A 27,827-nucleotide genomic window follows, 5' to 3' on the forward strand; every position below is an offset into this window, starting at 1 on the left:
CACACACACACTGGCACGACACACACACACACTGGCACGACACACACACACACACACTGGCACGACACACACACACACGCTGGCACGACACACACACACACGCCGGCACGACACACACACACACGCTGGCACGACACACACACACGAAGCGGCACCACGAGACCGTCCGGGACGTGTGCCGGGCGGGCCGGGCTGAGTGCTCGGAGCGCGTTCCACAGACAAGCCGCGAGCACCTCCCTGCATGTTGATGGCAGGAAGGAGAGCGACCATCCCGCGAGAGAGGCACCACCACCACCACTCAACGCCCACAATGGCCGGAAGGCTGCGGCGTGGATGTTGGATTATAATTTGTGAGACGGCGTTCTCACGAGAGCGACCAAAGACACTCGCGCGTGTCTTTGGTGCTGGCCACAAGCTAAATTTGATATTTCGATGTTTTATATATATATACACACACGTGGTTCAGTGCTAAGTCAATTGAAGGTGGAGGGGTTACCAGCCCCTCGCACCCTTCCTCCAGAGCCCCCTTTGGCCGCTGGGGTGGCTCCAAGCACCTCGAGGGGGGGGGATCGGATCGCGATTTGCCTCCCCCCCCTCAATCATGGCGCACAGCACAGCGGGGCCGCCCGGCACCAGCGGGGCCGCCCGGCACCAGCGGGGCCCCCCGGCACCAGCGGGGCCGCCCGGCACCAGCGGGGCCGCCCGGCACCAGCGGGGCCGCCCGGCACCAGCGGGGCCGCCCGGCACCAGCGGGGCCCCCCGGCACCAGCGGGGCCCCCCGGCACCAGCGGGGCCCCCCGGCACCAGCGGGGCCGCCCGGCACCAGCGGGGCCGCCCGGCACCAGCGGGGCCGCCCGGCACCAGCGGGGCCCCCCGGCACCAGCGGGGCCCCCCGGCACCAGCGGGGCCGCCCGGCACCAGCGGGGCCGCCCGGCACCAGCGGGGCCCTCCGGCACCAGCGGGTGGTGATGAACAGCGCTGAGAGACCTCCCCTCGGCCTCAAGGGCGCTCCATCAAAAACAAACTTATTATTATTACTACTACGACTCAATTTGTCTTTTACTGTCTAGTCTTAAGAAACGAAGGTACCTTAGATGTACAGATGTAACAAGAGCAAACATCACAATCGTGTGGCATGTATGTGTCACAAGTAGATAATTAAGGTAAACATACCGAACGGTAATGGGTTTATTCAAGAAATCCATCTACAGGGGTCATGAACAGACAGGGCCTTAGTGGAGATTGCGCCGGAGGAGACAGCGATCAGAAGGCTGCATCCAGATGGGAGCAACAGAGCGGTCGTTGGAGACAACTTGAGACACAACACCCGAGTGTTTATCAACATGATAACGGCTGGTCATGTTTCAGTTTTATTGCTCCGGTTCCACTATTTTCTGCGCCGCAGCTATTAAAGAGACACACGAGCGATCGGCCGTGCTAATTTGCGCTCGGTCAGGCAACCGCTGCCAAGTCACGGGCATCCGCATCAATGACGGGGGGCACATTTGCTTGTTCGTCGTTCACAAAAGCCGCTTTCCGCACCCGGTTCACCGCACGCACCGCGGACACGACGCGTGTACATCCCACGGCAGGCGAGTGCGTCGTACAGGACGCAGCGTGGGGGCGTCCACACTCGGGTGGGCGCGTGGGACTTGGAGCTCCGCGTCTCTGGGAGGAGCGCCGTGATCACAGTGGCGTGCCCAGGCATGGCGAGCGAATTACGGGATCGGAGCCCACTTCTCATGACGTGCGGCTTCGTTGAACGGCAAGGGAAGGATGTACGGGCAAGCTTGAGAGAAACGCGGCAGCTTCGGGTGAGGCTAAATAAATCGCTGCTGCTGCTGCTGCCTCCGATGAATTTGTGAAGGTGGCAGTGATTAACAGCAGTGCTTAACAGCAGTGATTAACCGCTTGCCCCACAGTTCACAATGCACTCCCAAGTTCAGAATGCGCCCGATGGCTGACGAGGGTTTCCACAGTCGCGACGAGGGAGCTTCCTTTGACGTTTCCACTTCACGGTGGCCAGACCTCGGAGTTTGCCGTGCAGATCCCATTGAGTGACGGGCTCCGTTGTCTTTGGGGAAGGGGCTGACACCACGGCAGTTCAGTGGTGGGATCCGATATTGGGCGTTGGTTCAGAACGTCGTCGCTGTTGGCCCACAGTTATCTCCCATGGTCCTTAGCCATGGGAGATAACTGTGAGCTGATGATGATAAGGGCCCCACGGTATTTTTTTCAGCACGGCTTGTGGAACACAAGTTGAGTGCTAATCTAACTTTACATTCACATCACGCCCAACACCGCAAGCCTACACTACTGTCTTGTTCCAGGGCTGAAATGACATGTTAAATGAAATTACATGTTGAATTAAATGACATGTTGAATGAAATGACATGTTGAATTGAATGACATGTTGAATTGAATGACATGTTGAATGAAATGACATGTTGAATTGAATGACATGTTGAATGAAATGACATGTTGAATTGAATGACATGTTGAATGAAATGACATGTTGAATTGAATGACATGTTGAATTGAATGACATGTTGAATGAAATGACGTTGAATTGAATGACATGTTGAATTGAATGACATGTTGAATGAAATGACATGTTGAATTGAATGACATGTTGAATTGAATGACATGTTCGCATGGCTCATCTGGCTTTGGGGTGGAGTGGTGGCACAGTAGATAGTGCACAAAGCTAAGAGCATGGCGACTTGAGTTCCATATTCCCAGCCACGGCTAACGAAGCTTGGTGAAGTATGGTAAAACTAGACGCTATTTGATCATCTGACTCTATAATAATAATTGATTGTTAAAGCAACTAAATAGAAGCACTGGTTCTTTGAATCTGCTCAACACAACCAGGCAGCGGTCAGCATTTCGACTGAGATAGGGGCATATTTGCAGTATCGCAGCGTCTGAAATAAGTACCTGGCCCAAAAACACTCACAGAGCACCTTGCTTTGATGAACGTACAATTCAGGGCCGCAATTCAACGAATGAACTGTCTCGAATTTTGTCTCGTCTGTACCGTCTTGCGTCTACAGTCCGTCTTGTTTGCTCTCCCTCGTTCGTGCCATCAGCCTCAAGGGAAAATTAGGATCCGCTTTGCACGAATCATAAATAACTGACGGACGGACGAGCAATTCAATTCGTGCATTGCGAGGGAAAAAAATCAATGCGATCGATCGACTGATGGGTTGCGCGACTTGTACAGTTGACTGGGGGAGGGGGGTACGTGGGGGTGCATGCCCACACAGGAGGCACTGGGAAAGAGCACGAGGCCTTGAACGTGAGGCCTTGAACGTGAAGCCTTGGGGCCTGTGGAGACGGCTGACATTTGGCACCGACACTGGCCCTAAACTCTTATCACACGGAGGAATGCAGCTGCACACACAAACTCCCCTTATCACCCCGAATAGCCTCAGGGCCACGGCGTGTAAATTAGCCACAGACACTGGGGCTATCCGCTTTCGACGTCACAGAATGCTTCAAGTCACACGCAACCCATGCATCAGTGTCCACCAACGCTTGTTTAAGTTTCGCTGGCGGAATGTTCTTCTCCCTCACACATTCCTGCTCTGGCTCTCTCGGCATGTCAAACATTCACAAAACTCTCTCCGTCTGTGTATCTTTAGCGTAATTCATTTTCAGATTTGTACCGCCAATAACAGCGCAACTGCGCTATCGGTGACGATCAGAGGGTGCCAAACCCAGTAACCGCAGATGACATCGCTTTGCCACAATGCGCAATTCATAACTTTCACGTTTTCATCAATGTCTATTTTAATTATAAATAACTAGAAAGTGATTCACCATATATTCAGCCTTCAGAAGTGGATTTAGGCCTACAATGAAAAACAACATTCATGAGTTTTTCCAAGGTCAGTGGGCTGAGACCATCATCTCGCTAGTCAAGGCCCCAGCAGTGCTGGCCTCAAACATCTTTCTCACAAGGGCTTTGCCCCATCAGCCACCCAGGCACCTACAGTGAGGGAAGAAAGTATTTGATCCCCTGCTGATTTTGTACATTTGCCCACTGACAAAGAAATGATCGGTCTATAATTTTAATGGTAGGTTTATTTGAACAGTGAGAGACAGAGTAACAACAAGAAAATCCAGAAAAACGCATGTCAAAAATGTTATAAATTGATTTGCATTTTAATGAGGGAAATACATATTTGACCCCCTCTCAATCAGAACGATGTCTGGCTGCCAGATGTCTTTTATACAGGTAACGAGCTGAGATTAGGAGCACACTCTTAAAGGGAGTGCTCCTAATCTCAGCTTGTTACCTGTATAAAAGACACCTGTCCACAGAAGCAATCAATCAATCAGTTTCCAAACTCTCCACCACGGCCAAGACCAAAGAGCTCTCAAAGGATGCCAGGGACAAGATTGTAGACCTACAGAAGGCTGGAATTGGCTACAAGACCATTGCCAAGCAGCTTGGTGAGAAGGTGACAACAGTTGGTGCGATTATTCGCAAATGGAAGAAACACAAAAGAACTGTCAATCTCCCTCGGCCTGGGGCTCCATGCAAGATCTCACCTCGTGGAGTTGCAATGATCATGAGAACAGTGAGGAATCAGCCCAGAACTACACAGGAGGATCTTGTCAATGATCTCAAGGCAGCTGGGACCATAGTCACCAAGAAAACAATTGGTAACACTACGCCATGAAGGACTGAAATCCTGCAGCGCCCGCAAGGTCCCCCTGCTCAAGAAAGCACATATACATGCCCGTCTGAAGTTTGCCAATGAACATCTGAATGATTCAGAGGACAACTGGGTGAAAGTGTTGTGGTCAGATGAGACCAAAATGGAGCTCTTTGGCATCAACTCAACTCGCCATATTTGGAGGAGGAGGAATGCTGCCTATGACCCCAAGAACACCATCCCCACCGTCAAACATGGAGGTGGAAACATTATGCTTTGGGGGTGTTTTTCTGCTAAGGGGACAGGACAACTTCACCGCATCAAAAGGGCGATGGACGGGGCCATGTACCGTCAAATCTTGGGTGAGAACCTCCTTCCCTCAGCCAGGGCATTGAAAATGGGTCGTGGATGGGTATTCCAGCATGACAATGACCCAAAACACACGGCCAAGGCAACAAAGGAGTGGCTCAAGAAGAAGCACATTAAGGTCCTGGAGTGGCCTAGCCAGTCTCCAGACCTTAATCCCATAGAAAATCTGTGGAGGGAGCTGAAGGTTCGAGTTGCCAAACGTCAGCCTCGAAACCTTAATGACTTGGAGAAGATCTGCAAAGAGGAGTGGGACAAAATCCCTCCTGAGATGTGTGCAAACCTGGTGGCCAACTTCAAGAAACGTCTGACCTCTGTGATTGCCAACAAGGGTTTTGCCACCAAGTACTAAGTCATGTTTTGCAGAGGGGTCAAATACTTATTTCCCTCATTAAAATGCAAATCAATTTATAACATTTTTGACATGCGTTTTTCTGGATTTGTTTGTTGTTATTCTGTCTCTCACTGTTCAAATAACCCTACCATTAAAATTATAGACTGATAATTTCTTAGTCAGTGGGAAAACATACAAAATCAGCAGGGGATCAAATATTTTTTTCCCTCACTGTATCCCCAACACCTAAATGAATCCATTACAGTTCATTCAGCTTCTTTTTCCACGGATATTTCCCTCTGCTGCGGCTACATGCGTTTTAGATCAAACGTTCGAAAAGGCAAACCATGCATTTGTCAACTCGCGTATAAAAGTATCATGGTATTTGAATGTTGCCTCGTAAATATTCAAATGCTGTGACATGACGTGCAAAAGCTAAGTATCTCAGTTTTGTAAATTTCTGAGATTTAATACTGTACTCGAAAATGATTCAGTGTTTCGGCTATAATATTCCATTTGTGCCATTGCACACGCGTGGTAACCTACATAAAGAGAGTTTCACGTTTATAAGATTACTTACTCCTAGAGATGCATTCTTATTCCTGGAGGCCCCTATGAACTGGCGACCCATACACCACACTGGGGACTAACAACAAACGGATACCATAGTCCCTTTCAAGAAAAAATTTAAGGATGTACATTAACCCAACATCCTAACTATACTTTTTAGCTCATAAGGAATGGATCATTTCACCAGTTTCTTAAATGTCATATAAGCCATTAAACTGGTAAACACTAAAGTAATTGCGCTATTTATGTGTGTATGTGCCGCACAATGCTGTTTCGGGACAGTGTGATAACGGAGCCGACGCCACCAACTCACTGTCCTCGATGATCCGGTGTAATCTCGTTATTTGGTGACGCTGCATCAGCAGTGGTGCACAACCACGAGTAGCAAGGCGGCGCGCTGACGCGTCACCTTCGCCTCTGGTGGCCGCCTGAATGGTGGCCTAAGATCCCGGTGGATTGACACCGGGGCATCGGCATTCCAAGCTAACCCAGCCACCCCCAGTAGTTTTATCTACACACATTCTGACACAGCCGGAATGGACACCAAAGCTCACCCGGCTTCTCACGCGGTACTGACAACCGGTGCGACGGCCTGATGGATTCCATCGCAATAGGCCGTGCGGTGCCCCAGCACCGGCCACAGCCGGAAGAGCCGGCCGAGTCCACACGGCACCAACGTCCGTCTGCTTTACACCACCGACACTCCCCGCACCCATGATCGGTGCACACGAACACTCAAGTCACCCAGAGTCGCGTTGACTCCACCACCTATGGCTAACAGTTTACAGTTCGGGTGCAGGCAAATTAAAACGCCTCTCGTGTAAACAACGAGGCTTGGAGGCAATTTGCAGGCACTCTCCTTATGTAAAGTGTTTGCCTTTCGCGAGCGTTTGGCAATCGCGCGATATATACACGAAGGAATGTGACGCCAGGTTTTTTGAAAGCCATTCCGTCTCATCGCCGTCTCTCCCGGGCTTGCGATGGCAACAAACCATCGGGGCACCTGTAAAGGGGCCGACTTCATCGCTCCAGCTGTGAGGTCAGCATCCTGTCGGGCGCGTTGCCTACTTGGGACGTCACTCCATTCGTCTCAACCACCAGGCATCATCCCGTCTGGCAACGACGTGCTCACCCCACAAGCCCTCTTTACTCTTCTGAGCAATCGATGCGAAATCTTTAACTTAGACATGTTCTCTTGCCGCACACTACATGGCTCTCAGTCACACTGTGGGAAAGAGCTTTGTAGCTCATCGGATTCTTCCAGTATGAATATTCTGATTCTGTAAATACTGGCTCGGTGCACGTACATCATCTGCTATTTTTTTTTCATAAACTGTGGCCCTGAATGTTAAGCAAAAGTGAATTTAGTGAAAAAAAGTTGGTCTAGTCCGAAGTGATGGAGCTGAGACTATAAACTGTGTACAATTCAGAAACAAGGTTTATTCGAGGATAGTGATCTGGATTTAACTGTGGGCATCAGCAGTGCTAGGCCAGCACTCTGTCAGGAGCATCCCTCCACCTCTGGGAGAACATTCTCCTCTGTGCTATTTCACTTAAATAAACGCGTCATTCATTCATTTCCACCTGATTTATTCACGGATTGCATTGCAATCCCAGTGGCACTCGGAAGTAGTCAGTGGTAACCTGCAACCTCGGCATTCTGGACTCATTCTGAGTGTGGCTCGGTGAAGTCCACAGTCAATAACTGACATCACCCGCTTCCAACTGATCCTCCAAAAAAGCCTTTCCCCTGTAATTGGGGACCAGGCACCCCCACCCCACCCCTTATAAGATCGAATCGTGGGCATCTGTTTGCAATTTTCTGCATAAATATATCTTCACGTTCGGATCCATTCCATATCGCTGACACGGAACGGCAAGGCTTTCTGGCCGTAGCCACTTGTGGCTGATTATGGATTGTTTTCAGATGCCATGGAGCCGTTCAACAAGCACGTTATGCAGGGGAGAAGCGCCGTGATGGCAGAGTGAAAACAAACGTCTTCAGGTGGCTTCGTGCGTTCGCGCACAGGGGAAGGACAGGGCTTAGGTGAATAGCCTTTCTCTACTCCACTGCTGAATGGAACGTTCCCCTGTGCCAACGCCACGAGATCTCCAGTGTCGGTGGAGCAGCTGCGCTTCAACTCTTCACTCCGCGGGGTGCCCGCGCGCTGCAAACTATATTGATATTCATGTAGTATATATTTTTTTTAAACTTAATTGTTCGTGATCACCGTACTTTAAGCAACCGTACTCAAGGTACGGTGATCTTGAGCAGCCGCACTTGAGGAACGGCGACTTTAGTTTGTTGTCCTTCCCCCCGCACCTCCGATCGGCACGGCCGGCTACGTACGGTGCGAAAGGCGTTCAACGTACGTACGACCGTACTAAAATTGTCCCCAGAAAGGGACTTGAACAAAGACGAGGGGCGAGCGACGCGTCGAGCCCGTGGCCGCGCTCGCTCCGCCCTGCGCGCACCACAACGCGAGCCTTGAGGAGTCTTTATTTCACCAAAAAAAATGTTCTTGATCGACGTGTTTAATAAGAGCCATGGGTCAACACGAGTTGCCAAAGCTAAACTATAACATGTTTAGGATTTTAGAGGAAACAGACAAAATAAGGGGAAGTATGACTTTTCTGGACAGCAATCACGCCGGTGCACGTACCTACCCTGTTTCCATTGGTGTTATCAACATCCATTTCGCAGAATGCCACAGATCCTGCCACTTTTTTCGCACCACGTATCAGTCGGCCTCCAAAATTTGAGAACCATCATCCCTTACAACCAGCCTATTCGTGAGACACTCAAGAACTCAGCCCCTACCAGCGTAAAAATGCAATACTTGTCAACGCTGCCCTAATACGGTTACAGAATAAGACTGCACATCTAGGCATGTACTGGTTTGTATTTCCATGTTCATGCATTGCCCCATATATACTGTACTGAGCTGTACAAAACACAATGGCCATTATTTTAAAATGTCACTCTGTAATTGTCTTGTCCCCTTAAAAGTTCAGCATTCATCAGATTTGACATAACCACCAAAGCTGTGTGCTAAATGACTCCCAATGACCCCCAAGATCACACGCACGCACACACTCGTCTGGTTTTACAAGCCTCAATCATGAATGCCATCTCCAAGAGCGACACCTTGGCTGGCTTCATCCCGCAGATTACGGGCAGCAAGGAGCACCGGAGGGGCCTGTGTGTGTGTGTCTGTGTGTCTGTGTGTGTGTGTCTGTGTGTATGTCTGTGACGTCCAGGATGTTCATTACTTAGGAGTTTGGTTTCTGAAGCTTCGACAAAACACAAAGACTCCCATATAGCCTAACAAACTATTGGGGCAAGTGCTGTGAGCGAGCACCTATCAAGGCCGGCATGGGACACGAGGCGGGTGGGTGTCCAGCACCACGCCCGGCCGCCTTTGTCTCCCCCAGTGGCGATGTTTACACACCGCACCAGGTACTCACTTGAGGCTAAGTCAAACTAGGGGAGAGGCCCAAGACCGGTTCTGATAATCGTCACTGGTGTTGGCCGTGAGGGGGAATCGAACTCAGGTCGCCAGGTTCGTCGCGCAGCGCGCTAACCACAACACTACCGCTCCCCACACAACGCACACACACGACCCACAATAACAGTGAAAATTGCTGAACCATCGAAGGGATTCTCTCCAGCGCGTTGTGTTTCACCTTAATAAGGAAAATCTTTGGCTTGCCCTCCCTCTGGTTTCAAAAACAAAAGTAAGAGCTGGCGCGCAGACACACCAAACTAGGAAAGCTGGACTGAAAATCCAAATTCTGCAAGCACTATTGCTTGCCTAATAAAGCCAGTGTCTGCTTGTTAAAATAAGTGCGCGCGTTTGCGTGCGTGTGTCTCGGCTTGACTAGCGCTGGCGAGTCTGTGCACCCCGCAGTGAGTCACCTTCGCGGCATGTGCACGGTGAGCTCACGTTGGAGCGGGTCGGCAGCACCCGGCAGACCTAAATAGCCCCCCTCAGCTTGGTTACCCCGAAACACTGCCGCGTAAACACGAGCACACGCGGCCCGACAACTGCAAACGATTGTGCCTCGGCTCAAACGCAGACGTGCGCACGCTCGCAAGCGCGAACGCGACCAACGGCCGAGAGACGCCGGGCTCTCGGCACGCACAGCTCCGGGCAGCGAGGACGCGGCGCCTAGCAGCTCCATCCCTCCGCCTGGCCTCAACGCGAGACGATAAAGAAAACAAATCCGCGCGTTTCCCGGCCGCGGAAGAGTTTTGTTCCAAGTTTTTCCGCCCGGCCACTGTGACAGGGATCCGCGCCGCTCCAGCAGAGTGGGTATCTGGAGCAGCACAAAAGCGCGCTGTTGTCAAAACAGATGCCGGTGATCCGTTTGTATCACTGTGAAGCGTAAAAAGTGTACGTTGTGCGGTGTTGTGTAAAATAGCCACTTAAACTACGGTGAGATGTGGCAAGGTGGTTCAGTGGACTAATGGCAGGTCCGGTCACTGAGCCGGCATGGGAAGATACCGGATTTAAATACAGCACACACGACTACCCGTGTTCACACTAGCTTCTCATGTCTACCACCTTGATGATTTATGGCCAAACCAAACAATCGTATCAACTTCTTTTTTTGTAACTTAGTTTAGTGTACTCCACCTCTGAGGATGTGCCGTGCACGGGGGCCAGGAGAACGTTGCCCATGCAAGCACTGCCGATTAGGACGGTTGGCTACGTACGGTGCCGAAAAAGTTCAATATACGTACATATGTACAACGTACGTTCTCCTAGCAGACATCGCTATGTGTGGCCGACAAGTGGCGCTCGCTGAAACTCGGCACGACACGGCCACTGTTCAATGGAAACGCTGCGCCTGGGGGTATTCGCGCCAGGATGGCAACACTTTACACGGGCAGCCTGAAATAGCGGGGCGGCGAGCTTGAGAGACGACAGCGGGCCCCCTACATGGACAGGTGCCCGGTATACCCCTCGCACAGCCACCACCATCAATTACGCGTGTGTCCGTTTGTCCCCGTGTGCCGGACCACCACAGGTAACTGCGCGCCTCATTGCCACCGCACGCGCAGAACCTTGCTGACCCGGACGTTCCTTTGCTGACGCCCCGAGGCTCAATACCTGGCACGAACCATTCCTTTTCCCGAGCAGGAATCTAGGCGAGGTCAGCCGGGAAGCTCCTAGTGATGGTAAACCTGACACCCTGGCTGCGTGTGAGAGACAGTGCATGGGTACACGAGCAGGAGGGTGGTAATTGCCATACTGCACCATAAACTCGGTCACCAAAGTTAGATTCCCGTTGACAGCCAGCATCGGTGACAAACATCTGAACCGGTTGACTCAGTCTTAATGAAGGCTTAGTTGACCGAGGGAGGCCAAAGTTGACTCAGCATTAATGAAAATCTGGTGAGCCACGCTCATAGCATCAGCATTGGGGAGACTAAGGCGGCCGGGCGTGGTGCTGGCCATTGTCCCGTCGTGTGCCGTGCCGGTCTTAATAGGTGCTCACTAACAGCACTTGCCCCAACAGTCTGTTAGGACGATAGGGGGATCTTTGTGTCGGTACCGTTTGGCGTCATTGAACAGCCTGTGAAGTTGACGTCACAGAACTGGTTTTGAAGCCCCTGAATTAGGCCTCTCCATCACGTACGGCTAGTGGAAATGTTTAACATTCAAAGGTGGAATAAGCATAAAATCGGTAAAAAAAAGACATTTTAAAGTGATTGTGTGTTTGTACAGTCAGTGGTGACCAGGATGAGATAATCAACTCGCTACAATGGCAAAGCGTTTTTAGCCTTGGGTGGCTATCAGAATTTTAAACCCAGGATATCTCCGCGTGGTGCTGGCTCAGTGCTTGATATGGTTTTAATCCCATGAGCTATTCAGCTACTTAAAAAAATATCTATTAAAAAACCTCACAACTAAATAAAAAACACATTTCCACATGGAACACAATTCCCTAGGCGTCTCCCAAACATAGGCAATATTGGTGGGCCATTCACCTGGTTACATTTGTATCGGTGAAGGGTGACAGTTGTGCCGGGAACCCTCCATCCACACAAGCGTGGACACTCTACTACTCCATTGCTGGACCCGTTTTCTCAAATTGTTGCGTAATTTTCGCCATTAGAACTCTCAATAAAAATCGATATTTATTCAAACTCAAGATAATTCTGGGTTTGTCTTTCCTCTGTTCGTCGTTCACTACGGCACTGTGCCAATGCGTCCCGTTCCCGTAAAATTACGCAGCATTTGACACGCCCAAGTGTTTTGCGGTGGTTAAGAAAACTTCGCTTTGCAATGCTGCCCGAGCGGTCAAATAAAAATGGGTTCAATTTAGTTCAGCGTCAAAACACCGATCCGTCACACGAACCCGGACCATACAACTCTCACCCCCCGGCGCTTCAGAAACAACTCGCAAGAGTGCCTGTCGTAAACACCGAGAGAATGAATACATCCATGATTTAACCTTGCTTATTACCCAGCGGACAATGTGAAACAAGTTTTGTTAAATAAATTATCTTCCTCCATACCACCCAATGCAAACCCATTACAAGTCGCTTGATTGACACAACGCTCTTCTCTCTCGGGATGTCTGAGAGCATCGATTAGAACACATGCAATGAACACATGCAATGAACACATGCAATACAGGTGTTGACTGATTTTTAGCCGTTCCGGATTGTGCCACGTTGACGGCAAGTGAGTGTTTAAGTGAGCAGTGTGGGAGTGTGCGTGTGTGTGTGGGAGTGTGTGTGGGAGTGTGCGTGTGTGTGTGTGGGTGTGTGTGTGGGTGTGTGTGTGGGTGTGTGCATGCTTGTGCAGTGGGGAGCGGAGGTGGAGTGGTTAGCGCTACGCTGCACTAAGAACCCGGCCACCCGAGTTCAATTCCCGCTCACGGTCAGCACCGGTGACAATTATGTGAACCGGTCCTGGGTGCCTCGCCTAGGTCGACTCAGCCTCAAATGAGTACCTGGTGCAGTGTGTAAACATCGCCATTGGGGGAGACAAAGGCGGCCGGGCGTGGTTCTGGCCACACCACCCGCTCGTGTGCCGTGCCGGAAATTCATAGGCGCTCGCTAACAGCACTTGTTTCAAGAGTCTGTTAAGGCTATACGGGGGATCTTTTGGTGTTTAAACACCACCAAGTATGCAGCAGGCAGAGGAAAACCAACTTTGCAGGTACCAGTTTGATCAATGTTTCGCTAACAGCCTTTAGAGAATTACAATATTATTCACCATTCATGCCACATTAAAATCAATTCTCAGCAGGGACAACAAGTTGCCATCAGACCAAAAAACTGGTCCTGGAAAAAAACCCTTCGGAAGCAGCTGCCCGAACGCACAAAGGTGCAAACACAGCACTTCAGAACGCAAGCGTCAGGGATCTAGTTTTAAGAAGCCACTCGTGTCACGTACAGTATGTTGTTCGGCCAGCAACGCGTCCTAAGACATCGCTCTCGGCTCAAGTTGCAGCACCATCGATCGTCCGGCAGATGTTGCATGCGACGTCGGTTGGACGTTAATGGAATCGGTCGTGCACCAATTTCCTTACGGGAATCCGGGGGCGGTCGGTCGTGGTCTGCGTGACGCCGACCTTTCGACCTGCTAATCCTCTCCAGATTCCGCTAATTTAAGACTCCTGCAGAACGCTTTTCGATGCATTAGCAGATGCAAGAACGGCGAGCCGTGCAACCGCCACTGCGGGCGATACGGGATCTACGTTGTAGCGACGTGACATCCAGCGCTATGGATCGTCGTCAACTTTATTCCACATCGTGGGCCCCATTCACGAGTTGGCCAATGTAAATGTATCATCATATCACCGTGATCCATTGTCGTCTCCACACTGCTGTGAGAAGGCCCTCGCCCACACCTCTCTTGTCACTGGAGTTGTTTGACCATACTTCACCACACTCCGTTGGTTCAGATTGAGGAAGGCGTGGCGGGGTGCATGCACGGTACGAGTACGGATATAATCCGCCACTGATGGTTTCATGGTGCAGGGCGCTAACGCGTGCGCAACCACTCCGCCCTACCATCTGTAAATACTGAAAAACTGTAAAGAGTACACACACGGCGTCTGGGCAATGTGTGTCTATAGGGCTGGTGCGAGTTCGCCGCGACTACGCCGAGTGCAAGCAAGCGGCGCCATCGCTCACCGGGTGTCAACAAGCGAGGTCGTCATGCACACGAGTGCCAACAAGCGAGGTCACCCCTCTTCAAGTGTAATCAAGTGCGGGACGTTTCACAGCGGTGCGAGATGCGTCCCTCGCGAGAGAAATCCTCTGCGACTCTCAATACTCAACCTAACTTACGCGTGCGCACGTAAGTTAGGTTGCGCAAGCACTGCGTGTGTTCACGCCACGATGATGAACTCTCCCCTGCTGTGCCCGCAGGAGAGGACAGTGCTCCAGCTGATCAGCTGCACAGGGAACACGTGCTTCAGCTGCACAGGGAATACGTGGTTCAGCTGCACAAAGAACACGTGCTTCAGCTGCACAAAGAACACGTGGTTCAGCTGCACAAGAACACATGCTTCAGCTGCACAGAGAACACGCGGTTCAGCTGCACAGGGAATACGTGCTTCAACTGCACAGGGAACACGTTGTTCAGCTGCACAAAGAACACGTGCTTCAGCTGCACAAGAACACGTGGTTCAGCTGCACAAGAACACATGCTTCAGCTGCACAAGGAACACGCGGTTCAGCTGCACAGGGAACACGTGGTTCAGCTGCACAGGGAACACGCGGTTCAGCTGCACAAAGAACACGTGGTTCAGCTGCACAGAGAACACGTGGTTCAGCTGCACAGAGAACACGTGCTTCAGCTGCACAGGGAACACGCGGTTCAGCTGCACAGAGAACACGTGGTTCAGCTGCACAAAGAACACGTGGTTCAGCTGCACAAAGAACACGTGGTTCAGCTGCACAGGGAACACGTGGTTCAGCTGCACAAAGAACACGTGGTTCAGCTGCACAGAGAACACGTGGTTCAGCTGCACAGAGAACACGCGGTTCAGCTGCACAGAGAACATGCGCTTCAGCTGCACAGAGAACACGCGCTTCAGCTGCACAGAGAACACGTGGTTCAGCTGCACAGAGAACACGTGGTTCAGCTGCACGAAGAACACGTGGTTCAGCTGCACAAAAACACGTGGTTCAGCTGCACAGGGAACACGCGGTTCAGCTGCACGGAGAACACGTGGTTCAGCTGCACAGAGAACACGTGGTTCAGCTGCACAGGGAACACGTGCTTCAGCTGCACAGAGAACACGTGGTTCAGCTGCACAGTCATGTCACTGTTACTTGGGCATGCTGAGAATTACACGCCAAGTCTGCCTACCTGCATCGTGCCATTCGCTAATGTCCAGACGAGGTTGCCATATAATTTGTTAAGTGCGGCTTATCGGTGTTGCTGACGTCGGATGTGATCAAGGTGATAACCCCAAAACGATTAACAGATACGCCACAAACACCAGCCTGCCCTGAGGGACAAGGGCAGTAGAATTCTAAAACAACCACAGCATGCAAATCTGTCATGGCCACAGGCCGTCAGAGAGCACGCCCATTCACAATTAGTCTGAAAAGATATCACAAGTCAGACAGAATTTCCATTGCTTCATACACTAGCCATACGTATGTATGCTCAATTTATATCCCACCGTACGTAACCAACGGTGCTAATAGACATGCGTATGAAGTGTGCGAGTGTACATGAAGGACTTAGACAGCATTTGTAACTAATCGATGGCAATAAAACGATTTCTCCCACAACCAACTCAACGAATCGAGTGAGAATCCAGGTGAAGTGACTGAACGCTTTTTTTTAGTATTCACAAACAGTAATTCCATGAAATCCTGCACATCACGGATCAAGGATCAGGCTGTAGAGTAAACGCTTTGGACACCCGAACGTACCAAAATGTTCCCCAGCTTCCGAGGGAGCCAACGCAATTTGATGCAAATGTGCTGGCGAGGTGTCCCAACGGTCCGCCGTGCCAGGGTGCGCTGGCGACCGCCCCTCGGCCGCGTCAACAAATCGGCCGAAGCTCCCCTCCACACCCGCACACGGGCGCCAACGGGACGACACGTGGGCACGCACGCTGCGCTCAGCCTCAACCTGGCCAGGTACAGCAGGAGTCACCGCTCCTCTCCTCTCCCTTTCAGCCCCCCCCCCCTGCTCACCCCCCACGCCACCACCCCCGCCCTCGTGCCACCTCCCCCTACTTCCTCCCTTCACCCCACTCCAGCGGCCCCCACCCAACTCTCGCACCGCTCCACCCTCACCTCCCCACTCCACCTCCCCCACTCCACATTCGCCGCTACTGTTCGGCGAGGAATGGGAATCGGCGAGATCATCTCGGCTTTGCCCACTGGTACCCCCCCCAATCAATAAAGCGTGCTTCTGGAGAGTGAGGAGCGCGTCTAAGTGCCACGCTCTTCCGCAACCCCTGCTCACCCGTGCAGAGTCTGATCCAGACACCACACGGGGCACGGCGCTGGCCACTGCGGACGCACCGCGTCGCGCCATCGGCCAAGTCGGCGGCGGCGAGAGCCTGAGGATGGCAACTGCCCGGCGACAAGTCAGCCGTGCCCGGGTGTTTGAGATGGGAGCGCCACATCCTCGAGTGCCACTAAAGTCTCCTTCCGACGCATGGAAAGAGCAAAACGTTACAAGGCTAGAGACATCGAGTTGAGATTTCCAGTCAAGAACCTCGTGGGATGCGGCGTTAACTTTTGTCACCCAACCGGTAAGCGAGTCTAAGGGGCGACTGTTGGCAAAGCGTTCCGTCGCGCGAGCTTCGCCCGCACGGCTGCAGCGCCGATTGCCTCGTACTCATCGGTTCGGCCGCGGAATCTCCGATTCGGCTCCTGCTTTTCACATCTGCGATGCTTCTATGCAGTGGTAAATAAGTGCTTCCGGACAGATCTGGGCCCGATGGTGTAAACAATCTGCAAGGAGCACTTTCATCTTATATAAATAATCTCGTGTACATGCAACAACAACAAAAAAACATTTACCAAAGATAGGCATCTGCAATGTCACGGATCGTTTTCACGGCGGTCCCCGAGCCCCTACCCAATAGTAACTACAACAACAATAACATCCCTCTATGAAAGCTTCGCTGGGTCTCAAAACTTGGTCAGGAAGGACATGGATTTTGATTTTTGACCAATTGTATTATTGAATGTGTGGCATGATGGAGAAAACTCAAAGCACCCAGAGAGAAACCCCATACACGTCAAGCTCTGCACAGACAGACTGAAGAATCTATAGCTCTCCTGCTGGGCCCCGACCACCTCGCAACCCAAGCCTACCAATACCTCGTATCCATTCGCAGGCAGTCTCCCATCAACCTAACAACCGGACTCAACTGTGCTTAGCTTCCGAGATGTGATGAGATTGTGCGCAATGAGGGTGTGATAGCGTGGCAGCGATGACTGCACTGCGTTGGGGCAGCTCAAGCCAGAGGTGCGGGCGAAGCGCCAAGCGGCACTCGTGTCCATCCCGGAAGGGTGATGGACTTAAGCCACCCTTCAAACGAGGACTTTAACTCCTCGCAACCTTCAGACTGCGAGCCGCTGGCTCTGCCGTACAGCCACCTGGCCCGATACGGACCGAGGGCTAGGGGTTTACTTTCCAAGTAGTCTTTGATTGACACAATCGTCTTGGGTGCAGCAAATTGTGGTGAAAAGAAACGCCCAATGCAGCACCCAGGGGGTCACTTTAGGCGACTAAATTCCAACGTGTAAAAACGATGACGTTTATATTTACACAAGAAGTCACAGCTATGAAGAGAGTCCCTCGACTGACCGGATGTTTTTCCGCCGACCGTACAAAACGATGGCTTCCCAATCCAAACAGAAACCGCATTTATCATCGGCCGAGCTCCACCTCCAACACACGACAAGAGGGGTAGCGGGAAGACTCCACGACACAGCTGATTCAAGCGCTGGGCACACTATGCACCGCCTCGCTCTCAGCAGTGGCCGAAATTCCATTCAAACCAAACGCAACATTCACTAAAACATTTACTAAAACATTTGGAGAGTCCTTTACCGAGGTGCTCGTTCGAGCCAGGAGCACAGGAGAATGCTTCGTCAGCGACCAACAACCTCTCTGATGATCAGTTCGACTGCCCGTGTTCTGCACTCGCATGCATACAAGATGTTTATGGATGGGGTTGCACGTGGCTGCACATGGCTGCACAAGCACTGCTCCACCGCTGCAGCCCATCGGCACTCGTAGTGACGCTGTAACTCTTCACATCACTGGTTCTCAAATGCCAGTCCATTCCACGATCCGTGCTTTGTACATCTGCTTACATCCCGCATGAATTCAAGCGGTCTGTCTATTATTCACGGATTGCACACTTACTTTTGCGACTCTGCAAAAATAATTACTTCAATATTCACTTCCATATTGAATAAACTGTGCAATGATTTTACTTTAATAATTTCGAATAGTTTTTGTAGATTTTTTTGGTTATTTTTCAGCAACGATTTAAGTTTTGGTTTCATATTGATGTTGCATAAAACTGTGCCCCCGCGATACATTCTTCTTGCACCCATTAACCTTGCCATTTTGTCCTGGGGTCCTCGTGGCTTTCCCGAGACGTTCGTGCGCTGAACGGACTCTTTCCCACTTTTAATATGCAACATCAATCGGTTAATGAGGCGTTCAGAGCTGTCTCACTCAACCGATTTTGTGGACCAGAATTTACAAGAATCTCCGTTGTTGAGTCTGCTCAATGAGGCGTTTGACGAATTGGAACCATGGTCACAGCTACTGATGGTCACAGTCACTGATGGTCACAGTCACTGATGGCCACAGCTATTGATGGCCACACAGCAGCTGCGGCTATTTCCCACTCTCCCTCTCTGTACCGTGTCCTTTTACAAAGACGTCAGCGATCGTGGCCTTCCTTCCGTTCAACTCTGCCCGTGATGTTTACTCAACAACTTTGCATCAGACACTCCTCCCTGTTGCATCCAATTGTTCAATTATCTTCTGTGCTTAATTCGCTGTCTTCCTCAGCTTCCTGTCCCAGCCAAAAACATTAAAAATGATCAGTCTCTTGTTTTCTCATTACATGTCCGAGGAATATAATTTTCCTCCCTCGAATTATTCTTATTCACTTTCTTTTTGTATCCATCTTCTCCACCTGCGGAATATCAAGAACAGCCATCCGGGTGGCACGGCGGTTGCCAAGCCTCGAACCGTGGAGACGACGCTGCGGCAACGCCCTCATCGCTTGTTGGCGGCAATCTTTCAGACACTCACCACCCGGCTACTCCAGAAGCCGTCCGCAATGGCTCACTCGCCAACCTCGGCACGCACGTATAAAGAATGCTGATCACCCCCTCCCACCACTCCACCGCCACCACTCACCAAACGAAATACGATTGTCTCAAAAATGTATCCGCAAATTGTGTAAGCCCCCAGAGAGAATCAGGTTTTGGCTTTCATTGTCATATCATATATAACAACACTTTTCAAAGCCACTAACCAAAGACTGTCCTTGAAATGTAAAAAGTTTAAACTAAATCTGGAGTTTTAAAGGAAACTAATAAATTGCTGCAGAAGTTATAAGACATATAACGAATACACACCATGACGAAAAGACAATAGTTTGCACCGCATCATGAGACACTCACATAATCATTCAGGTCGAACAGAAGGCAGGTACAGCGGACACGATGAGGCCACCAGCTCGAAGGAAACATTCGGTTACGTTTTAAAATGTCAACCTTCACCGTGCGCTTTCCCCGCCAGGTACTCCGCAGACGCGACATTGGGCGGTTTAGCGAGGCCCACGCACGCACGGGACGTGTGCATCGGTCGCTTTCTCCAGAGCAGCAGCGCGTGGCCACGGCGCGCCAGCCCCCCGCGCCGCCGCGATCGAGACTCGGCCCGCCCGCCGGAAGCGTCCACTCACCGGGGAAGGCGTGCGGGTCCGGGCACCCGCGGCGCAGGCACTTGGCGCAGAGCACGTGCAGCGTGTAGTGGACGCCGGGCCACTCCTGCAGCAGCGCGCTCAGCTCCTCCACCAGCGGCAGCACCGCCTGCCAGGCCGTCCACACGTTGGCCAGCGTGGCGTGGCTCGCGATGCAGACGGTGGCCGGGCCCCCGCTCCTCGCGGACGCGCCGTCCCCGACGTCGCCTGCTACCGAGCAGTCTCCCTCTCCTCCTGGCTGCTCCGAGTCTTTTTCGTCCTCTTCCTCCTCCTCATCTTCGTGCTGCTGCTGCTGCTGCTGCTTGGACGGGGAGGAGTCTCCCTCCCGGACGTCCGATCCCCGGGAAGGCCCACGGCGCCGGCGCCGCACGCTCAGCGTGACGGGCACCTTGCCGCGGTACGCGCACACGCAGTGCCGCCCGTCCGAGCGCTCCACCACGTGGGGGTTCACGCGGGCGCTGTACCTGGGGGGGGGGGGGCGGCACGACGCGATCGCGATTTCAGCCACAAGGCCACGGGGTGCTCGACGCTGCCGCGCAATCCACACGCCCCCAAACTCCGCTGACTGCGACTGTTAGTTGTATGAACACGGTGGGTGCTACTGTCAATTAGCGTGTTTACATGTGCGGACACCGATTAGATACCTACGGCACTGGATATCTGGCATGAAGTGAGACACATGGCAACGCCTAACATTCAGAGGAATAATCACATCGTGTCAGGAAATAACCACACAAGGCAACACCACTGAGCTACTTCTGAAACCACTGCAAAAGCTTCTCTCACTCAACACTAGACGGTGCTCCTATGTTGTACTGTACGTGTTGGCTGACTGAATGTCAAGAAATAGAGATATACGGTGTTTGGTGAGGCTGACATGTGTAATACCAAATATTCTTGGGCCACTTGTCGGAGACTTGTCTTCTGCCCCCCAGAGCACTGCGATTGTGCTCGAGGCCTGTGCTCGGTGTTTAAATAAACACGCTTTAGTTTATATTCTTGGTTCTTTCAGTAAAGTCACGTTGAAGGGAAACAATAAAATAATAAAATATATATAAAACAATAAAATTCTCACGACGTTTCGACTGTAACACAAACAGTCATCATCAGGTGTGAAAACCAACGGCAGGAAATCAAGAATATGAATTACTGCAGTCACGAAAGCTTTAAATCAAAACGCTTTAGTTTGTCATCTTTTTGGGGTCTCTCACTCTAAATTTAAGAGCTGCTTTACAGCTGAGGCGAGCGGTCCGCGGTGCGCCCATCCGCCAAACAGGCCCTCAAAGTTGACTGAAAAATTAAGTGGAAAACCCAATTGCACAATGGGATTTTGTATGTAAAGCTAGTGGTAACCCGGCTAAAACGGTCGGTTTATTAGAAAAAGCCAGGCTTAATCTGAAGTGGAAGTCTGAACTCAATAATTTTAGTGCTTCTCTGACACAAGTATCATATTGGCTCCCCGGAGCCACCCACACACCAGCTACTGCAGTCTTAAAACATTCCACAAACTCTTAGCATTCCACGTCTGACACGCATACCCTCCACACATTCATCAACTGCTTTATCATCCAGCTCCCTAGGCCAACCAGCAGACCACCTTCCGCGTCGAGAATTCATCCTGTGAGCAGAGCACATTAGCGCATTGGCACCTGCAAGGTGCGTAGGATTATTCTGTCGTAAACTGTAAATACAAGCAAGCAGCTGCTCCTGCACTTTGCGGCACCAATTATAACAGGCAGTGCAAGACACGCGCGTGTGCTTGGCACATGTCTACCTAATTATCTTAATTGGGCCAAGTCTAAAGGCATTTCTAAAGAATGCTAAATCTGCCTTAATTTGGTCAGGGCAACTAGTGACAACCAGCAATAATTAAAACACACAGCGGTCATTAACAAAGTAGCGCCTTAGCTTCTTTTTAATGCACATTTTGGTCAACTCAAATACCTAGGGCATACACAGCGAGCACTCTGCAATAGCGGGACGACGAGACTTCAAGTGCATAACACGCCCAAGTTGGTCACATTTTCTAAAAGTAGTTTTATGAGGAAGATTTTGAATGGCTATTTCTCCTAAACTATTTGGGTTAGCAGTTTGATTTCACGGAAGGCACAACTGAATGTTGTTATCTCGCTGCCGTGTATTGCGGAATTTAGAGCCATCGGGCCTTGACGTTAATAGTGCCCAACCTGGGTAGAGACAATCATAGTCGGAGAAACGCCACGTGTCCCACTGTGTGAAAAAGTAAAAAAGCGTAATTTCTCAATGGTAGACTCGGCCCCTGTATCTCCTCTAAGAGTGGCCAAACTGTGGCCTGAAACCTGGTCTCATCAAACTGATGCAGGCCACAAAGCTGCTCTCCTTCTTGCCTTATGTTCAGGATCTATCGTGTACAATATCAATTCAATGTCCTTTATTTAAGCCCACTGACAAATAATCCAGGGGCATCGGGTTGACATTTTAAGTAAAGTAAATTAATGCCAATTGATTTAGTTGTGTACGCTAAAATGAATAATGTCAAGATCTAAAGGCATTGCCCTTCGATTTTTCAAATGACACCACAAAAAGCCTTGTGCGTCAACTTTATGTTATGACAACCATATCGGCCTCAATGTGTCCACTGAGTAAAAGCAGGTGTGACAGACTTGAGATGAGAGGTGGCCAGGTGATGGTGGTACAGCAACTTTGTTCAGCTTGGAGTCTCACCTATTTCATGCCTCCTTGGTTATCTCCAAGTGCTCCACCTTCCTCCCACGTGCCAAACACTCAAAAATGGAAAGAGCCTAATATCCCAATTCAGAACCCTGCTAAACAAAAGTTTTTCGACTCGGTGAGATACCTTTTCTTGTGTAACTAAAAACCATGTTTTTTTAAGCTATGTAGGACACTGCTGAATAAGTCTTGAGATTGTGTGAGGGAGAATTTCTGGGGTCATGATCAATCCACTGCTGGATAAATACCTCCCCAATCCGTCATTTATCTCTCACAATCTCCTTATGCAGCAGTCAAGCGAGCGAGAACACAAGCTGATTTCATTTGTACCGCAGGTTTGTTTCGTAATAATTTCTGACGTTTCGCTCCCGGTGTTGGGAGCAGAATTGAATATCCGTGCAGAAAACCACGCGGGGACAACCCAAAGACATCCATCGCAGAGTGCAAATAAAGGCGGTGGTTATCTGGCCGGACACATCTGCTGCGTGATTTGTGGCCAGGTCGCTTCTGAAAAATAAGGGAATACCTCAGTGGGCTTTGCCTAGTAGGATGGGGATGGTTTAGTTGTTGTATTTGTTTGTTTTTGGGCTGATTTGTTTACCTTTCTTGTCATTTGCACAACTGTCATGTTGTTGAACCGTTTGTTGTTGGAACGTTCTTACCCGCCCCCACTGAACATCCGTGACAAAGAGCTTCACCGCTCATCGGATTCCTCCTCCAGTCTGAATAAAGATTCTGATTACCTGGAGAAGAGGCCGGGCGGGCAGAAGAGCGGGAATCGGAACTCGATGGTGAGCTGCTCCACGACGAACGCCTGCTCCAGCAGCCCCGCCGAGTTGAGCCACGCCTCGGCGGGCGGCGCCTCGGCCCGCACGTTCCACGGGAACCGGTACCACGTCCCCGCCGCGCTTCCCGCGGGCCCCGCGCTGCCCGCTGGGCTGCCCAGGGCCGCTCCCCCGGCCCCTCGGCCCGGCCGCACTCGGTAGCACAGCCCCAGCCGCTCCAGCAGCTGCAGCGTGAGGTCCGGGTCCTCCTGCTGCTGCTGCTCGTGCTGCTGCTGGTGCTGCGGCTGAAGGAGCCAGCGCAGCGCGGGCAGGGGCAGGAGGCCGTGCAGCAGGAACCCGCGGAGGCAGTGGCGCAGCTGCGCGGGCCGCACGTCCGCGTCGGCGCGGCGCGCCGCGCGCCGCAGGTTGCGCAGCAACGCCGCGGGCCGCCTCTCGCACAGCGCGTTCAGCGCCTCCAGCAGCCGCGCCGGGCCGCGCAGCAGGACGCCGCCGCCGCCGCCGCCGCCGCCGCCGTCGCCCGACTCCCCCTCCTCCTCCTGCCCGTCCAGGTGCAGCAGCCTCCCGCAGGCGTGCAGGTGCGCCAGCGCCCCGCGGAGACGCTCCTCCGAGAGGCCGGCGCCCAGCGCGGCGCGCACCGCCGCGTCTCCCCGCGGCCCCGCGGGCGCGCCGGGGCCCGGGTCGGCGCGGCCCAGCAGCTGCTCCAGGCGCGGCCACGACGCCGGCAGCGCCCGGTGCAGGTCCGGGAAGATGTCCGCGCTCGCCGCCACCGACAGCAGCCGCCTGCGCAGCCGCGCCACGCCGCCGGGGCCCCCGCCGCCGGGCTGGGTGGAGCGGCAGTTGACGGGCAGCACGGGCGACAGGATCTGCAGGCGGTGGTTGAGCAAGAAGCCCAGTCTGGCGCTCCTCACACCCAGGTTCATCTCGGAGACGCCATGGAACTCAGGAGCCGGAGGATCCGGGAGGCGTTCGCCGCGCGCGGCGGCGGCGGCCTCGTCCGCGGCGCCCTTACAAGTCCTCAACAGGGCGCAGTCGCCGAGCTCCTGCAGCGCGATGCGCAGGTGAATGTCCAAGCACCTCTCCTCCAGGTCGCGCGCGCTGCACCCGTCCGAGTGGGTCCCCGCCAGGCACACCACGCAGCCCGGCAGCTTTCCGCCCAGCAGGCGCAAGAAGTAGCCCACGGCGCCGTCGAACGCCGCGGGGACGTAGCTCTCCAGGTCCACCACGAGCAGGTAGAGCGCGCCGGGGGACAGGAAGAACTGATGCATCAGCTCGTAGTGGGGGGCTCCCGAGAGGTCGTAGACCACGAAGGTGGTGCCGGCGTCGCTGGGCGTCTCCCAGTGGGACGCGGTTATCCCCTCGCCCCCGTCGCCCCCGTCGCCCGGGCTCTCCGTCAGGCAGCTCTTCAGCGTCGTCTTCCCCGAGCCCTCGGCGCCCAACAGCACCAGCTTGAGCCTGGGCCTCGCCGCGGGCCTTTGGCTGGAGAGCTCCTTCTGGTAGGCCGCGATGTGCGGGACCCCCTTCAAGCAGACCTCGTACGGAGGCTGTATCAAGGGGTTGTCCTTGATCTTCCACACCCTGACGTTGGCCAGCCGGCCGAAGTTGTCCGGCAGGATGGCGATCTGGTTTCCCTGCAGCACCAGCTCCTCCAGCTGGCCCAGCTCCACCAGGCCGTCGGGCAGGTAGCGCAGGCGGTTGTTGTCCAGCCAGAGGACGGTGAGCTTGCGCAGAAGCGAGACGCTCTCGGGCACCGCGGGCAGCAGGTTCCTGCTGAAGTACAGCTCCTCGAGGCTCGACAGCTCGGTCACCGCCGCGGGGAACTCGGCGAAGCGGTTGGAGGACAGGTTGAGTATCTTGAGTCTCCGCAGGCGGCCGAAGGCGGCGGGCAGGGCGTCCAACTCGTTGCCGTCCATCATGAGGTTCTCGAGGTGGTGCAACTCGCAGAAGGCGTCCGGCAGGGCGGCGGAGAGGTGCGCGTTGCTGAGCCACAGCACGGCGAGGCTGCCGAGGCCGCAAAAGCCCTCCTCGGGCAAGCGCTCGATCCTGTTGCCGGACAGGTCGAGCTCCTCCAGCTCGGCCAGCGCCAGCAGCTGCTCGGGGAAGGCCGCGAGGCGGTTGTGGTCCACGTCCAGCGCCCGCAGCCGGCGCAGGGCCCCGAGCCGCCGGGGCAGCGTCTCGAGCTCGTTGAAGCTCACGTCGAGCTCCGCGAGCGAGCTCAGCTCCCCGATGGAGTCGGGCAGCGAGCGCAGGCGGTTGTGCGCCGCGCACAGCTTCTGGAGGCTCCTCAAGGCCCGCAGGTCGGCGGGCAGGGCCGCGAGGCGGTTGTGGCTCAGGTCGAGCTCGCGCAGCTGGTCCAGCGCCAGCACGCAGGCGGGCAGCGCGGACAGGCGGTTCCTGCGCAGCACCAGCACCTGCAGCTGGGCGAGCAGCTGAGCCAGCGCGTCGGGAAGCTCCTCCAGGGCGTTGTTGCCCAGGTCGAGCACGTCCACGACCTCCTGCTGCAGCTGCAGCACGGAGGGCAGCGAGAGGCGGCCGCTGCCGTTCACGCCGAGCGCGACGCGACGCAGCTCGGGTCCGAGCTTGCGCGAGCGCACGGCCGCGTCTCGCCAAACCTTCGCAGACTTCATGCTTCGGCTGCAACGCACGCGCGCTCGTCGTCGTGGTGATGATGGTGGTGGTGATGGTGGTGGTGGGCACGGCCCCTTGTGTTCATCTCGCACGCGTGGTGGCGGTCAGTGGCTACACTCTCCTCTTGCCGGCAGAACGAGACCGCGGCTGCTGCTGCTGCTGCTGCTGCTTAAGAGGGGCATCCTTGGCCAAACCGAGACCCCCCAGAGGGTCCATCCCATCTAGAGGTCCTTTCGGAAAGCCCCAGGAACGTATCGGTCGCGTGGCGCATGGTCGTGCGGGGAACTTAATCGATGAAGTATTGTTGTAGAAAACCCACCGTGTTCACAGCGAGCGTGAACCGTGTGGTAGTAGTAGTAGTAACGCACAGGCGGGCAGGGCTGCTGCTGCTGCTGCTGCTCCCCGCAGTCTCTCGCCTCCCCCACTAGGCAGACCGAGTCGCGTGGGCCCCGCGTGGAGGCGAGCGGCAGACAAATGGATTCAACCCCCGGGGTAGGAGGACGCTCCTGCCCGCGTGCTCCCGCCGGGACTCATCGCCGCGCTCGTCCACAGCCGGCGATCTCATCCCCGAGGGGCTCCTGCCGCGCCTTGCACGCCGCGCAGCTCCCGCCTGCGGTGCGTGAGCGAGCGAGGGAAGGAGGAGGTGAGGTGAGGAGGTGAGGTGATGAGGTGAGGTGATGAGGTGAGGCCTCCCTGCTCACGCTCTCATCCTGCGCCTCGAGCGCCGTGGAGTCACCGCGCGCTCTGCGCTGCTCAGCCGGAGGCAGCGGCGGCGGTGGCCCCCACGTGGGCGGGAACCTCGGGGCCCCGCCCCTTTACACCGCCCCCCTCCCACCGCATGGGCGACTCCGCACGCGAACTCCTCCCCCTTCTCCAGCTGCCCCCCACCTCCAGCTTGACTCCTCCCCCCCCTCCAGCTGCCCCCCACCTCCAGCTTGACTCCTCCCCTTTCTCCAGCTGCCCCCCACCTCCAGCTGGACTCCTCCCCCTTCTCCAGCTGCCCCCCACCTCCAGCTTGACCCCCCCCTCTCCAACTGCCCCCCACCACCAGCTTGACCCCCCCTCTCCAACTTCCCCCCACCTCCAGCTTGACCCCCCCTCTCCAGCTGCCCCCCACCTCCAGCTTGACTCCCCCTCTCTCCAGCTGCCCCCCACCTCCAGCTTGACCCCCCCTCTCCAACTGCCCCCCACCTCCAGCTTGACTCCTCCCCCCTCTCCAGCTGCCCCCCACCTCCAGCTTGACCCCCCCTTCTCCAACTGCCCCCCACCTCCAGCTTGACTCCTCCCCCCTCTCCAACTGCCCCCCACCTCCAGCTTGACTCCCTCCCTCTCCAGCTGCCCCCCACCTCCAGCTTGACCCCCCCCTCTCCAGCCGCCCCCCACCTCCAGCTTGACCCCCCCCTCTCCAGCTGCCCCCCACCTCCAACTGGGCCCCCACCCCTCTTCCTCACTCAGACCACGACCAGGAGCACGTGCGCTGAGTTATCATCATTATCTATCATCATTATCTATCGTCATCATCACTGAGTCTCAAGACTCAGTGATGAGGGTCCTGCCAAAGTGTTGTCAGTATAGGGGGCGATGATCGCCGCTTTGGTGTGATCCCAATTGAGTCATTTTATTTGGCAAAGTTGGACCACGATTGCGGCACACGATGCAGGCGGTGCCTCGTGTCATCATAACTATTGTGGTTCAGGCACACCGCAGTATTAACCGGGGCGACCGCTAGAATCGAACCGCGAACCTCCGCCACAAGCGGCGACCGCGCTCCGGCTGCGGCTGCCGCAGCAGCGACCCCGCGTGGCGACAACCCCA

The 27,827-nt window shown here is 53.9% G+C and overlaps 1 protein-coding gene across 2 annotated transcripts in view; it reads right to left on the reverse strand.

Moving 5' to 3' along the window:
• The window catches only part of MFHAS1 (multifunctional ROCO family signaling regulator 1), a 61,562-nt gene extending 34,690 nt beyond the window's left edge, over nt 1–26,872 (reverse strand). For both annotated transcript variants that reach the window (XM_032950265.2, XM_032950264.2), the window contains exons 1-2: nt 23,346–26,872; nt 19,876–20,357 (exon numbers count right to left, since the gene is read on the reverse strand). In XM_032950265.2, the coding sequence (XP_032806156.2) occupies nt 19,876–20,357; nt 23,346–26,011 (3,148 nt within the window). In that variant the 5' untranslated portion in view covers nt 26,012–26,872. The remainder of the gene's footprint in view (nt 1–19,875; nt 20,358–23,345) is intronic.
• Between the last annotated feature and the right edge of the window lie 955 nt (nt 26,873–27,827).

The sequence above is a fragment of the Petromyzon marinus genome, chromosome 9, assembly GCF_048934315.1.
Source record: "Petromyzon marinus isolate PM22_M1 ecotype Great Lakes invasive population chromosome 9, UKy_Petmar_22M1.pri1.0, whole genome shotgun sequence".
NCBI lineage: Eukaryota > Metazoa > Chordata > Hyperoartia > Petromyzontiformes > Petromyzontidae > Petromyzon > Petromyzon marinus.